Genomic DNA, 12,675 nt, shown 5'->3' on the forward strand with positions numbered 1-12,675 from the left:
GAGTCTGAGGCACCTGCACTGGTAATGAGTAATGAGTAAGGTCCTATCTTGCTCATGTGCAGTGGCAGCCTGGCCGGAGCTTGGCTTGTCCAGCTGACACTGGCCTCGAGCCTTCAGGCCATTGCAACTTTACCTTGGGTCTGAGCCAGGGTGGGAGGGGCGCTCTTTGTCCGAGGCTGAGCTGCTGCATATCCATTGCTGCTCCCTCCTCTCTTGGCCGCTGTCTGTGGTGCTGAATCGTTAAGTCCTTTGCTGCTCCCTCTCCCTTTCTTTATTACACTGAGAAGAATGATTGCACTTAGTAGTGTAGTGACATTCCAAAAACGTGAGCTTACACACCTGTCCATGAGCACAACCATCTATGATCACATGTTTTGTCAAGAAATAGAAACATATCTCTTCTGAAAATAGAGAAACCTATGTTCACACACCAAGTTTTGAAAGAGAAGACCACATATGATAAGTCATAAGTTCACATGCCATTAAGTATAGCTAAGAAACTCTTACTACATTGTTTCATTTTATATAAATAGGAAATAAAGTTTAAAATATAACTTCATAAATATATTATTTAAACAAAGAAAAATCTTTTAGAACAGTTAGCTAAAAATTCTTATATAAATAGCTTGCAGAGACAGACAGGTAAAACGCTGAGCTGAACAGAGTCCCACCTGCTAGTCACAGAAGGGCCTTGCTCATGAATAAAGCTTTTCTTGCTGGATGTTCCACTGGTAACTCTTGAAACTGGTCGAGACTTCACTGCTGTAACAGATTGGGTAAATACACAGGTTAGATAGACAGTGCTGACACGGGAGAGGCCACACTCTCTCGGTGCTGACACGGGAGAGGCCACTCTCTCTCGGTGCTGACACGGGAGAGGCCACTCTCTCTCAGCTTGAACTTATCCATATAAAACACACTTTAGCATTTAAAAGTCATGCCAGGACCATCTAGGAACTTTGAAGTATTAGGAGTTACTGAAGATGAAGGCCTCAGGGATGGGGATGCGGCTTACTTAGTAGTGTGTTTGCCTGGCTTCATCTCGAGCGTTACATAGACCCCACATGGTGGGGTACAGCTGATGTCTTAGCACCTGGGAGGCAGGGATGCAGGATGAGAAGTTCAAGAGTGTCCTTAGGGATGAAGTGGGTCTGAGGCTAGCATGGGCTGGTGGAAAGGTCTCAAACAAGCTTCTGCAGTGCTGAGGGGCTGGTGGAGATTGCCTGTCTAGCATGTGTAGAGCACACCCCCATGTTAACAAAATGAGTGCTAAAACCCACCTACAGTTGACGTTACTCCATTGTACACCATCTGTCCCGGGGAAGCACTAACGTATGGCTTCTTGTCACAAGACTTGTCTTCTACTGATCCGTTTTCTTTTGTCTCATCCACAGAGCCTGTGGAAGCCAAACGTTCCATGCTGGAATTTGCAGATCTACTGGAGGGCCCCACAGTGGCGGAGCACCCATTATCTTTCCCTTTCACTGTTTGCAAAGGCTTGGCTCTGGCTTGTGTGTTCAGGTTTGCAGTGAGAACCTTGGGCCTGGCCCCTGTGGTCTCCCCTTCTTGGTTCTGGATCCCTTTTCCATGTGCCAGGTCCTTCCGTCCAGTCGCTGCCATTCTTGCTGGTCTTCCCACAACTGTGGATGATATACTTTCTAACTTTGTGTGAGCATTGTTTTCTGTTTGGGGCTTTATTGTAGTTTTAGGCTTGCCAGGGACATGTGTTGCCCCGGTTTTCACCTCTGTGGTCACCTTGGACACTTTGGTGCCCTCGCCATGCTTGGACACTTTGTTCACACTGTTTCTGTGAGTGCCTGATGCATGCCCTGACGCTCCTAGTCCATCAGATCTCATCTTCTCATTAGTAGAGGGAGACGCCCGACACAGTTTTTTGTTATTTCCCGTCCAAGGTTTTATTTTTATAACATCAGAGCCTTGTCTCCTTTGCTAGGAAAGAAAGAAAGAAAATCTATAAATCAACGAGTCTTTGACACAGAATGTTTTATGTTTTAAGAACATTTTGGTTTGGCCTTTTGTTTGTGATAGGGTTTCATTCACTCTGTAGCTTCAGCTGGCCTGGGGCTCACTGTGTACAGCAGACTGGAGCTCACTGTGTACAGCAGACTGGAGCTCACTGTGTACAGCAGACTGGAGCTCACTGTGTACAGCAGACTGGAGCTCACTGTGTACAGCAGACTGGAGCTCACTGTGTACAGCAGACTGGAGCTCACTGTGTACAGCAGACTGGAGCTCACTGTGTACAGCAGACTGGAGCTCACTGTGTACAGCAGACTGGAGCTCACTGTGTACAGCAGACTGGAGCTCACTGTGTACAGCAGATTGGACCTCACTGTGTACAGCAGACTGGACCTCACTGTGTACAGCAGACTGGGGCTCACTGTGTACAGCAGACTGGAGCTCACTGTGTACAGCACAGCAGACTGGAGCTCACTGTGTACAGCAGACTGGACCTCACTGTGTACAGCACAGCAGACTGGAGCTCACTGTGTACAGCAGACTGGACCTCACTGTGTACAGCACAGCAGACTGGAGCTCACTGTGTACAGCAGACTGGACCTCACTGTGTACAGCAGACTGGAGCTCACTGTGTACAGCACAGCAGACTGGAGCTCACTGTGTACAGCAGACTGGAGCTCACTGTGTACAGCAGACTGGAGCTCACTGTGTACAGCACAGCAGATTGGAGCTCATTGTGTACAGCAGACTGGAGCTCACTGTGTACAGCACAGCAGACTGGAGCTCACTGTGTACAGCACAGCAGACTGGAGCTCACTGTGTACAGCAGACTGGAGCTCACCAGGTACACCACACAGGACTGAAGGCACGCACCATGATACTGGCTTCGTTGAAGTGTTTAGAAGCAACAGTTCAGCAAAGCTCGCATTATGCTAGGCTGGTGCTCTCCCATGGGCGACATAGCCTAGTTTGTAAGTTCTTGTTATGATTTAGGATCACCCAAAACTTGAGCACCTTATCATTTTCATAAAAGCTTTGGTTACCGCCATCATTTCTGAAATACAGCATTAAATGCTTATTTAATTTGTGGTATTACAGTAGAAATTAACCCAGGAATATTCAGGCTACCCTGAGTTACAACACTGGAGGGTCTCTGAAGCCCTTCCTTCCTCAGGGCCATCATTCGTCACCCTTACAACACAACCCTTTGAAATGGCTCCTGCAGCTGTCTTCACTTGTTACATAAGAAACTGGGTCTTAAAGCACACGATGGCTTATCCAAGATCACATGCCTGGAAAGGCCAGATCTGAGACTTGAGCTCATGATGTAGTCATCCAAATTGTAATCTGAGGGATATTATAAAAATTCTCACCAAAAAATCTTCAACTCTGTGAATCCTTATTAAAACAAAATGACAAAAGCTTCTAGAAACACAATGTGTACAACTTGAACAGCTTAGGTTTAAAAGAATTCTAGATGTCAGGAGAGCACTGGTCATCCGAGGTTACGAGGCTATGGAGGAGAGACATCCTAACAAGAGCTGAGATGGGGAAAGGGGGAGGTAACACCAGGGCACAGAGCAGGCAGCACCTCCCTAAGAGGGAGAACAGCTTCAAAGCTGCTGAGAATCTTAGAACACACGTAAATTCCCCACTTTGGCAAAGCTGCATGGGGCTGTAAGGCAGAACTTGATATAACATACTGGGGGTCCAACAAAACATAGTTATATAGTTCAAGGCTTAGCTTATAAATATGGAAGGCTTCCAATATATTAAAAAATCGACTCAGCTAACACACATGTGTATAAGACAATAAATAAAGGCTAAATTTATGCAATAGCAAGGTATAGTAATAATGGAATTAATAGTGTTGTCCTAGCTTTGGCTTAATGGGGCTGGGATCGTGTGGAATTTTAATCATATTTTGGCTTTAGATTATGTAAGTTTGTAGAGTGGAGAATATTTTTCTTCAGAATGTGTTCAGAATTCTACATGATGTAAATATCAAATGGCCTTTTTCACTGGTTTTTATTTTCTTGACTTGAAACATAACCCCCTACCCTGTCCCCTGTCCCCTTTGGCTTTTGAGACAGGGTTTCTCCATGTAGCCTTGGCTGTCCTAGAACTCACTGTGTAGATCAGGCTGGCCTCAGTATCACAGAGATCCATCTGCCTCTGCCTCCCAAGTGCTGGGATTGAACGTTAAACCACCAATACCTGGAATATTTCTCTACTTTAAACACAACTTAGCGGTCTTTTTATGTATCTGACGCCATACCCTCAGACCCAGGACATGGCTGCTGTATGTACCAATTACAAGTACTTGACTACTTTTGACACTGTGGATGTCTACCAAATGAATTTAAAGACACAGCACACTGTGCTCTTAATACCACTTGCTTCTTTTCACCCTACACAGAGAACCTGAACAATGAGCCTTCTCTCGTGACAAGATTGGCAAACTAAAAGCAGGCCCAAGTTGAGTCCTAGATGTCTTAACAATTCTTCGTGTATTGGAACAGCGCCAATATGCTATCTGCCAAAAAGAGTTTCAAGGAAATGAAAAAGGCATATATTTCCTTTGTCAGATGACTATGGGACATTCACAGCATTTAAAATGTATATATTAAACGCCCAGTTGTTACTCCCTCTTAAAATTAGCTTTAATTAATAAAAACTTAACTTGGAAATGTAAAACAACAAGTTTGCATGGCTCTCACTGGAGCTGTCCGCTGGACATACCTGGGAGCTGGAGAGCACGGGCTTCCTGCCAAGCCTGCGGTCATCACCCTTGTCAAGTGCGGCTGTAAACACACAACAAACGCCTGACTCCAGAGCAGCACCAAGTTCTTACATCACACTTTAGAATAAAGATCCTTCAACCTTATTCTCAGGCTAAGAAGAGCTCATGTTCTCAAGGCTTATAATGAAAATGCAAAACCACACACGTCCATTCAAAAATCCAGAATTTTCAATAACAAGTTTAACTTAGTTTCTAAATGTCAAAACAATTAATATTTCATACATAAACTTAATATGAAAAATATCTAATTACTCTAAGCATACTCTGCTGAAATTAAGAATTTTTTCTGGTTTTACAGATTTATTATAGGATTGTGGAATGAGAAGAGAAACAGATATTGTTCTCCCTTAAAATAAGGCAGGAAACAGTCCTGCAAGTCATCTCACTCTTACTGGAGCTAAATAAACATCCACTGTGTAAGTTACGTTTTTTCGGGAATTATTGAGAGACTTGTGCTTATCCTTTTAATACAAGAACTAGAATGACACCAGAAAAGTATGTGAAATAATGTCATTCAGGGTAAAGTCCAGTCCAGACTGTCCAAATTTACAGGATTTAAAGCTTTCAAAGTTTTACTTTGAAGAAGGAATTTAGTTGCAAGTGTAAGTTCTCAAATGTGTACACACACACACACACACACACACACACACACACACACACTAAACAGCTATCAAACACCTACAACCTCCGTCCCATAAGATGCATACTGTACGGCAGAGCAAGAAACCCTAGAGATGGCAAGGATCGATTGCAGCAATCGAACGACACAGAGAAATTAATAAAGATTCTCAAGTCAGCACCTCAGTAAGAACCTCAGGATGTTAGAACAAAGGTGACCCAAGGAAATAATTACACACAAGTCAGGATTCCTTACAGTTCAACCCGTTTGCACTCTGAGAACTGCCCTGATGCAGCCTAACAGCAGGAGAAGCTCGAACAGTGCCCGTAGCACACTGACAGCTTGTCCAGGTGTTTAAGCATGTGTAAATATGCAGATTTCTAATGGCCACTGTGAGAGATTACAGAACATGGAAATCTAACTTTGTTGTGCATTCCTGTAAAAAGGAGAAAAACAAACTTTGCTGCCAATCAGAAGCACGATCAAAGGACGCCTGCCGAATGGTGCTGACCTTTTGCTTCTTCACAGTCATAGACTTTGAAAGAAAAGCCAGAGTCTAAAACCAGTACAGAAAAGTCACAGGGGAGGTGTTCAATTTCTAAAGATTCCATGATTTTTATTTCACAAAAAAGGAGTACCTTTGAAAACTGTTCTCTAATTACATCTAGTGGCTTTATTAAGCAGGTCTAACGGCTTAAGAATTTAACAGAGCTGAGGTGTAAGTTACGGCTTCCATGTTTTAAAGCACTAAACGCCGTCTTTTAGTTTATAAGGAAAAGTAGAGCTGCAGCTGAACATGGCAGTCATTTCTGAGGCACCTGCTTTAACCTAAAAATAGTCACGAAGCCATTTTAGTTCCACACCCTCAGAATTCTATCCCAATGTTTTAAAGCACGCGCACTTCCTGACAAGACATACATCTTTCGTTTAATGCTAATGTTTGAAACGGCTCCTAGGAGATGTCAGAGATGACTGTTAGGCTCCTGAGGGACCCTCCGCAGTAGCACACACTGCATCCCTGAACCAATCAACTGTGAAATAAAGCCATCTACGCTCGGCAGAAGCGCAAGGAGAGAGAGGTTCTTGTGAGAAGGACGGGAAGGAAGCTTTAGTAAAATACACCTTCAGGGAGAGCGTGTGCTTGGTGGTCTGCCTGCAGTGTCTGTCCTTTCGCTTCAGCTCCTACCCAGATGCCTGTATTCATGTTTTAGGCAACTGTGGCTGGAACACTGTAGCTAGTATACAGGAGGATTAGAAATTGATAATTACATACAAAGGAAATAAGTTTCATTTTCTAAGAACAGCACACGAAACATGGTTTCTCCAAGCTGCCTAATACCTCGCTAGTTTTGGGTAGCACTCCATTGCTGAGCAGAAGCTCACAAATGCTAACCACCCAGCCTCCAGAATGCCTTCCAACTATCTGCTCTCACAAAGATCACCGTCGGAGGACACAGACCCGAGGAACAACATACCTGCTTGGATTTTCTGCTGATCATCTATGTGCATCAGCTTCCAGCTCTCTGTGTGACGGACAGCATAGAACGACTGAACCAGGAAGGTCCACAGCTTATCACGTACGGCTTGGATCCTGCACGTAAAGCCCTGTGTTCCAGCAACAAATCAGCAGCTGGTGAGCCACATCGCCATAGCAACCAGTCATTATTCCTTCCCGAATCTACTTACTCCTAAGCTACATCAATGATGTCATCAGTTACATTTCTAAGATCACTGAGTACATGCTATTTATGAAGGCTTACTCATTAACAGAATTTTATAGTGAACATGAAGCTAAATGCTACTCTTTAAACTACATCTTATTTTAAAACACCAGTGGGTTTTTTATGAACACCTTCCTCTGCCTTTTCAGATCAGCTATGACATTACAAGGTCAAATACTCTATGTAATAATAATAAATTTAATGAAACATGCTATCATTCTTATAGAATAAAATGCTAATAATTCATAATTATTGTCACTGGTTAATTGCATTTAAAAATAAATGATATTTACATTTTTATTTTTCCTACTCAATCTAGTTTAAAAATAAGATTTATTTTGAAGAAAAAGAAATTACCAATAAAAGTCATTAATGATTAAAGACACTAAAATATACACTTTATACATACATGTTACTGTAATTATCAGAGAAAAATGCCAAAGTTACATTGTGTTAGATAATATTGCTAAGTCCCAAGCTGGCTTAGAATTAAGGAGCCAAACTGCTGAATTCTAAACTTCTATAAAATGCTAATTTGAAGGCAAACATAACTGAAAAAATATATTAGTAAATATACCAAACATACATGAGAAGCTATATGAAGCCCAAGGTGTCCAGTACCTAACTTCAGTGACCCGTGCAGTATTGAAACTGCATGTGCAACTTAACAGCTTAAACCATTCCCAATACTGCAGTATCCTAATGAGCTTCGCTGCATTCAGTACCATTTCCTCTGCACTGTCAGACTTCAGTAATGTGTCCAGAGCCATGAGCAGAGAGCAGCTATTCTCAGCGGTGATACTGTCTTCAATTGCTTTAAAAATTTTGTCCAACAGATGAGCTGTGCTGCTCATTGCTTGTGACTACAAAACACAGAATTTGACATTTAATGGAATACATGTAAAACACACAAGAAATGTTAGAGTCTAGTGTGACAACAGCACAGTCGTCATGGCGGCTACACAACATCACCTGAAACTGTAGCCACTCTTCCTTATCTGCTTGAAAAACTGCATGGGCACAATCACTCCCCGCTCCATGCACACACACACACACACACACACACACACACACACACACACACACACCTGTGCACACATGTACACATATACACATGCAAGCACATATGTGTGAACATGTACATGCACACACAGACACACACGCACACACACATGTACACAGATGCACACACATATGCATACACACATGCACCCAGAGGGCCACCACACACATATGTGTGCACAGGGTTTTCAAAAGCTAATACAACTGTAATAATAGAGCCAAGAAATAAAGACAGCAGCTTTATTTAGTGACTAATTTTAGAGAAAGTTGGCTCCGTATGAAAATGGGGTTTTCAAGAACCATTATCTTTACAACTTGGGCCTCTAAAGTATAGCCATGGTGACTGAGGGTTAGAGTTGGCCCAAGTACAGTGTGCCTTGCCAGGACACTCAGCCTGTCCGTCCCTCCTGCCAAAGCATCCTGTCCACCACTGCTCCAAATCTGTTGCCATCTGCTGTGGGGTTTACTCAACCCAGAACAACTACATCAGAGGCAACCTGACTTTAAAAGTGCTTATGCAATTCAAGCCAAAACATAAAGCTGGGACCAGCCACAGCACAGCACAGCACAGCACAGCACAGCACAGCACAGCACAGCACAGCACAGCACAGCACAGCACAGCACAGCACAGCACAGCACAGTCGAGACACAGCACCTGCAGGAGAAGAGTGAAGCTCGCACTCTCCATGACCTGGGAGAAGTTTTGTACAATGAACGTCACACACTCTCCTTGGAGCTGAGATGCCATCGACAGGGCTGCTTCTGTCCACTTCACCCTGGGCAGACCCGTGATTAGCTTATCACTTTCCATCAGAAGCAAGGCGGCATTCCCATGGTTCTAGAATGTTAGAAATACTTGGAAAAATTAGCTGGAATTACTACTCATAAAGCAACTTTCTAAGCAAACCAAATCCTTTTGATTTCTTGGGATGTTTCCTATGAAAAACAAAAGTGTGGGTAACTATTACCCTGTCATCTGACAGGCGAGGTCTAAGTGCAGTGAGCCCAGGAGCAGCTCAGCCGCCAGCTCCTGATTCTTAGAGCATATCAGCTCGGCAATGGATGGAAGGCTGAGTACTCAGCATGCCACTCTGGAGTACTGAGAACTTAACCACAGTACTGTCTCGCCTGATTCTTACAGACACCACATTCTCTCTGAACCAATCCCTCTCTTCTATGCTTTTTTAAAAGTATAGAATAGAGTTTATTCAGGGCATGGGGAGGGGAGGGGAGTTGAGAGGGTAGAAACAGAGAAAGGCGGGGGGGGGGAGGAGGGAAGGATAGGCCAGACATGAGCACGTGGGGAGGGGTCTTGGGGGGGATGGAGAGAGAGGGGAGTAGATAGAGCAAGAGGATAGAACAAGAACAAGAAAGCAAGAGCTCCTTTATGCTCTTTTTTTTTTTTTTTTGGTTCTTTTTTTTCGGAGCTGGGGACCGAACCCAGGGCCTTACGCTTCCTAGGTAAGCGCTCTACCACTGAGCTAAATCCCCAGCCCTCCTTTATGCTCTTAACACAAACAAAATTATTCAAATATGAACATAACATATGTGTGTCATACTGGGTCAATACAAAACTCTATGATTACTGGATTTCTACTAGGACCAGACACTTAGGTTATATAATAGAGTTTTATGACATTTTATATTTAACCCTTAAATATTAAACCTTAAAATTTTTATTCCTTTTAACAGTAATTTAATTCATTAAAATGCATAATGTTTCAATTGTCTTAGCAGAATAAGCAGACTCTGCTAGGCTGGAAAGAAGATCCAGTGGTTAAGGGCATTTATTCCTCTTCAAAGGGCCTGGTTCAGCACCCACATGGTGGTTCATAAATATCTACAACTCCAGTTCCAAAGGCTCTGGCACCATCTTCTGGTTATCACAGGCAACACGCACGCACACACATGTACTCAGACACGCATACATGCCCACAACACATGTGTGTCTCATACATACTCACACCTACATGCACATGTTTTTTTCGTATTTTTTATTTTATGTGTATGGCTATTTTGCCTATATGTATGACTCTCTATCACAACATGTAGACTAGAAGGGGGCATCAGAACCCCTGGAACTGGAGCAACAGATGGCTGTGAACTGGCATGTGCTGGGAACTGAACCTGGGTCCTCTGGAAAAAGAGCTGGTGCCTGGACCATCCTAGCTCTCGTTTTGTTTAAGGTCCACTTAGCATTTCCTCCTGTGCTTACTTGACTTCCTGAGCAGCTGCACTCCCTGAGGCTGAGGTAATAACCTGATGACTCTACTGCAGGCATCACAGTGGAGCCCGCTACACGCAGGTGAGCAGGTAAGCCTAGCGTTTAGCGCCCCACTGCTCACTGTAGATACACTGTGGTGCTCCATGGCAATACAACTGAGTATAGCAGAGAGCTTAGCTTGGAATCTCTTGGGAAACTAAAATATGGACACGCTAAAGTGATAACAGATGGTACAGACTCCTTCCATACTGATCTGAATATGTGATGAACGCTAATGTTAAATACCCTCACGTACATAGTAAAAATCTAACACTTCTAGACCCAACACAAAATTTCAATTCAGGTTAATACGATTCAAAATCCAAAGTGAATGTAAGGTATTATGAGGAGAAGTCGCCCTGGTTAGTCACCCTGGTTAGTCACCCTGGTTAGCTGTCCTTTGTTGTTGTTCTGCTTTTGTTTTTGTCAGCCTGACAGAAGCTAGAGTCACCTGGAAAGAAGAAAACCCAAGTGAGCAAATGTCTCCACAGACTGGCCTGTGGCCATTTTCCTACCTAATGCCTGACTGGGAAGTCCACCTTACTTCAGGCAATGCCACCGGGCAGATGTTGCTAGATACAAATAAAGCTGACATCACCCTAAACACCAATAGCTTTAGAATGGCAGCAATGTATTTTAAACCTGCTTGACTTTGTCATTTACATCCAGCCTGTTCTTCTCTCGTCTGAAATAGACACAGTACCTGTCTTATACTAAATTTCACAAAAATAACAAGTGATGTCTGAATAGTACATGTCTGATACAAACACCCAAAGATTCATAGGTACCACTAGTATAATAAACAATGCTTCTACTGAACCAAATTACAGCAAGAGTAACTCCTGCCATAAACAGGGTGACTACTCAATAATGAGGAGAGCTAGTACCAAATAGTAGGTGACGAAGCCCTTGGCTGGCTGACACATGGCATTTAGACGACAGGAGCGGCCCTCATGTCATGTCCCAGCTACACTTGGAGTTGCCTTCTGTGTAGCAATCTCATGCTGCTACCCATGGTTTAGTCAGAGAGACAGGGCTGGCTAGGAGCACATGAGAGAAAAGAGAAGTGGGGGGAGAGACAGAGAGAAGGTGGGGGGAGAAGTGAGGGAGGGAGAGAGACAGAGAGAGAGAGGGAGGGAGAGAGGGAGAGAGGGAGAGAGGGAGAGAGGGAGAGAGGGAAAGAGGGAGAGAGAGAGAGAGAGAGAGAGAGAGAGAGAGAGAGAGAGAGAGAGAAGGTTTGGTAGTTCTTCCTGGTGCTGTAAGAAAGCAGGCTGAGCAAGTCATGGGGAGCAAGCCAGTAAGCAGTTCTCCTCTGTGACCTCTGCATCAGCTCCTGCCTTGGGTTCCTGCCCTGACTTCCCTTGGGGATGGAGAGATGTCTGGAAGGGTCCTCCCTAAGTTGGTTTCAGTCCTACCCTGATTGTGTTGTAATTCTACCTGGAAATAGACACAGAAGGAAATTCAAGAAGTAAACTTTGTCAAAGTCAAGCAGCAAACATGTTAGGATGCTGTACGATCAATCCCCTCCCCTGCCAACATGGCCCTGAATGTAACTGTGCACTGTGCTTTATTCCCGAGTAAAAAGAGTGAGTCATGTTGCTTCCTAAAATGACATGCATCACTATACAACATGCTAACCCTTTCCTTCAAAGAAAAAAACAAATGTCAAGCTCTGTGTTTCTCACACTGTGCTAAGATCACTACATCAGCTGAGTCCAAAGGTGCCCTGAAGGGAGGCAAACTTTTGCTAATCAGTCACCAGGAGCAATTCTATGTGGGGCCATTCCCAGTTACCCATCTTCATTTCTGGATACAGAAATTTCAACTACAAGAAAAACAGCACCTTAAATGCAAGGCTGATCTAGGTAGATACTGATCTTAGAAGACACTGCCTCAGCCTGGGAAGGCTGCCACCTAGCTGGCACTGTACTGCACCTTCTGAAGGGTCTGCTGTGTTCTATCAGACCAGTAGTTTCAGGACAATAGGGAAAGTCATTAATTCAATGAGTGACAGAAACACGAGCCTGCTGCTGTTTTTAATTTCTGTGAGTGAATTTTTTAGTCATTGTTGTACTGTGTAGAATACCAAGATGATAAAGTATACATTCATGGACAACAGTTTTAGCAGAAACAGTTAGGGAGGCAAATCCATGTCCAGAGTGAATTCCTATTGCAATAAATACAAATGTATCTCTTCCATGAAGGAAGTGGCCTAATGTAACCACCT

The 12,675-nt window shown here is 43.6% G+C and overlaps 1 protein-coding gene across 13 annotated transcripts in view; it reads right to left on the bottom strand.

The window, feature by feature from the left end:
- The window catches only part of Btbd8 (BTB domain containing 8), a 73,022-nt gene that overhangs the window by 8,742 nt on the left and 51,605 nt on the right, over positions 1-12,675 (bottom strand). For 5 of the 13 annotated variants that reach the window (XM_039092625.2, XM_039092627.2, XM_039092623.2 and 2 more), the window contains 7 exons: positions 8,841-9,023; positions 7,849-7,986; positions 6,878-7,007; positions 4,723-4,784; positions 1,281-1,950; positions 672-762; positions 134-339 (listed from right to left, as the gene is read on the bottom strand). In XM_039092625.2, the coding sequence (XP_038948553.1) occupies positions 134-339; positions 672-762; positions 1,281-1,950; positions 4,723-4,784; positions 6,878-7,007; positions 7,849-7,986; positions 8,841-9,023 (1,480 nt within the window). Of the gene's footprint in view, positions 1-133; positions 340-671; positions 763-1,280; positions 1,951-4,722; positions 4,785-6,877; positions 7,008-7,744; positions 7,763-7,848; positions 7,987-8,840; positions 9,024-12,675 lie in introns of those variants that run through there. The other 8 variants (XM_006250597.5, XM_063272796.1, XM_039092624.2 and 5 more) reach the window with 7 other exon arrangements.

This window comes from Rattus norvegicus, chromosome 14 (assembly GCF_036323735.1).
Source record: "Rattus norvegicus strain BN/NHsdMcwi chromosome 14, GRCr8, whole genome shotgun sequence".
Taxonomy (NCBI): domain Eukaryota; kingdom Metazoa; phylum Chordata; class Mammalia; order Rodentia; family Muridae; genus Rattus; species Rattus norvegicus.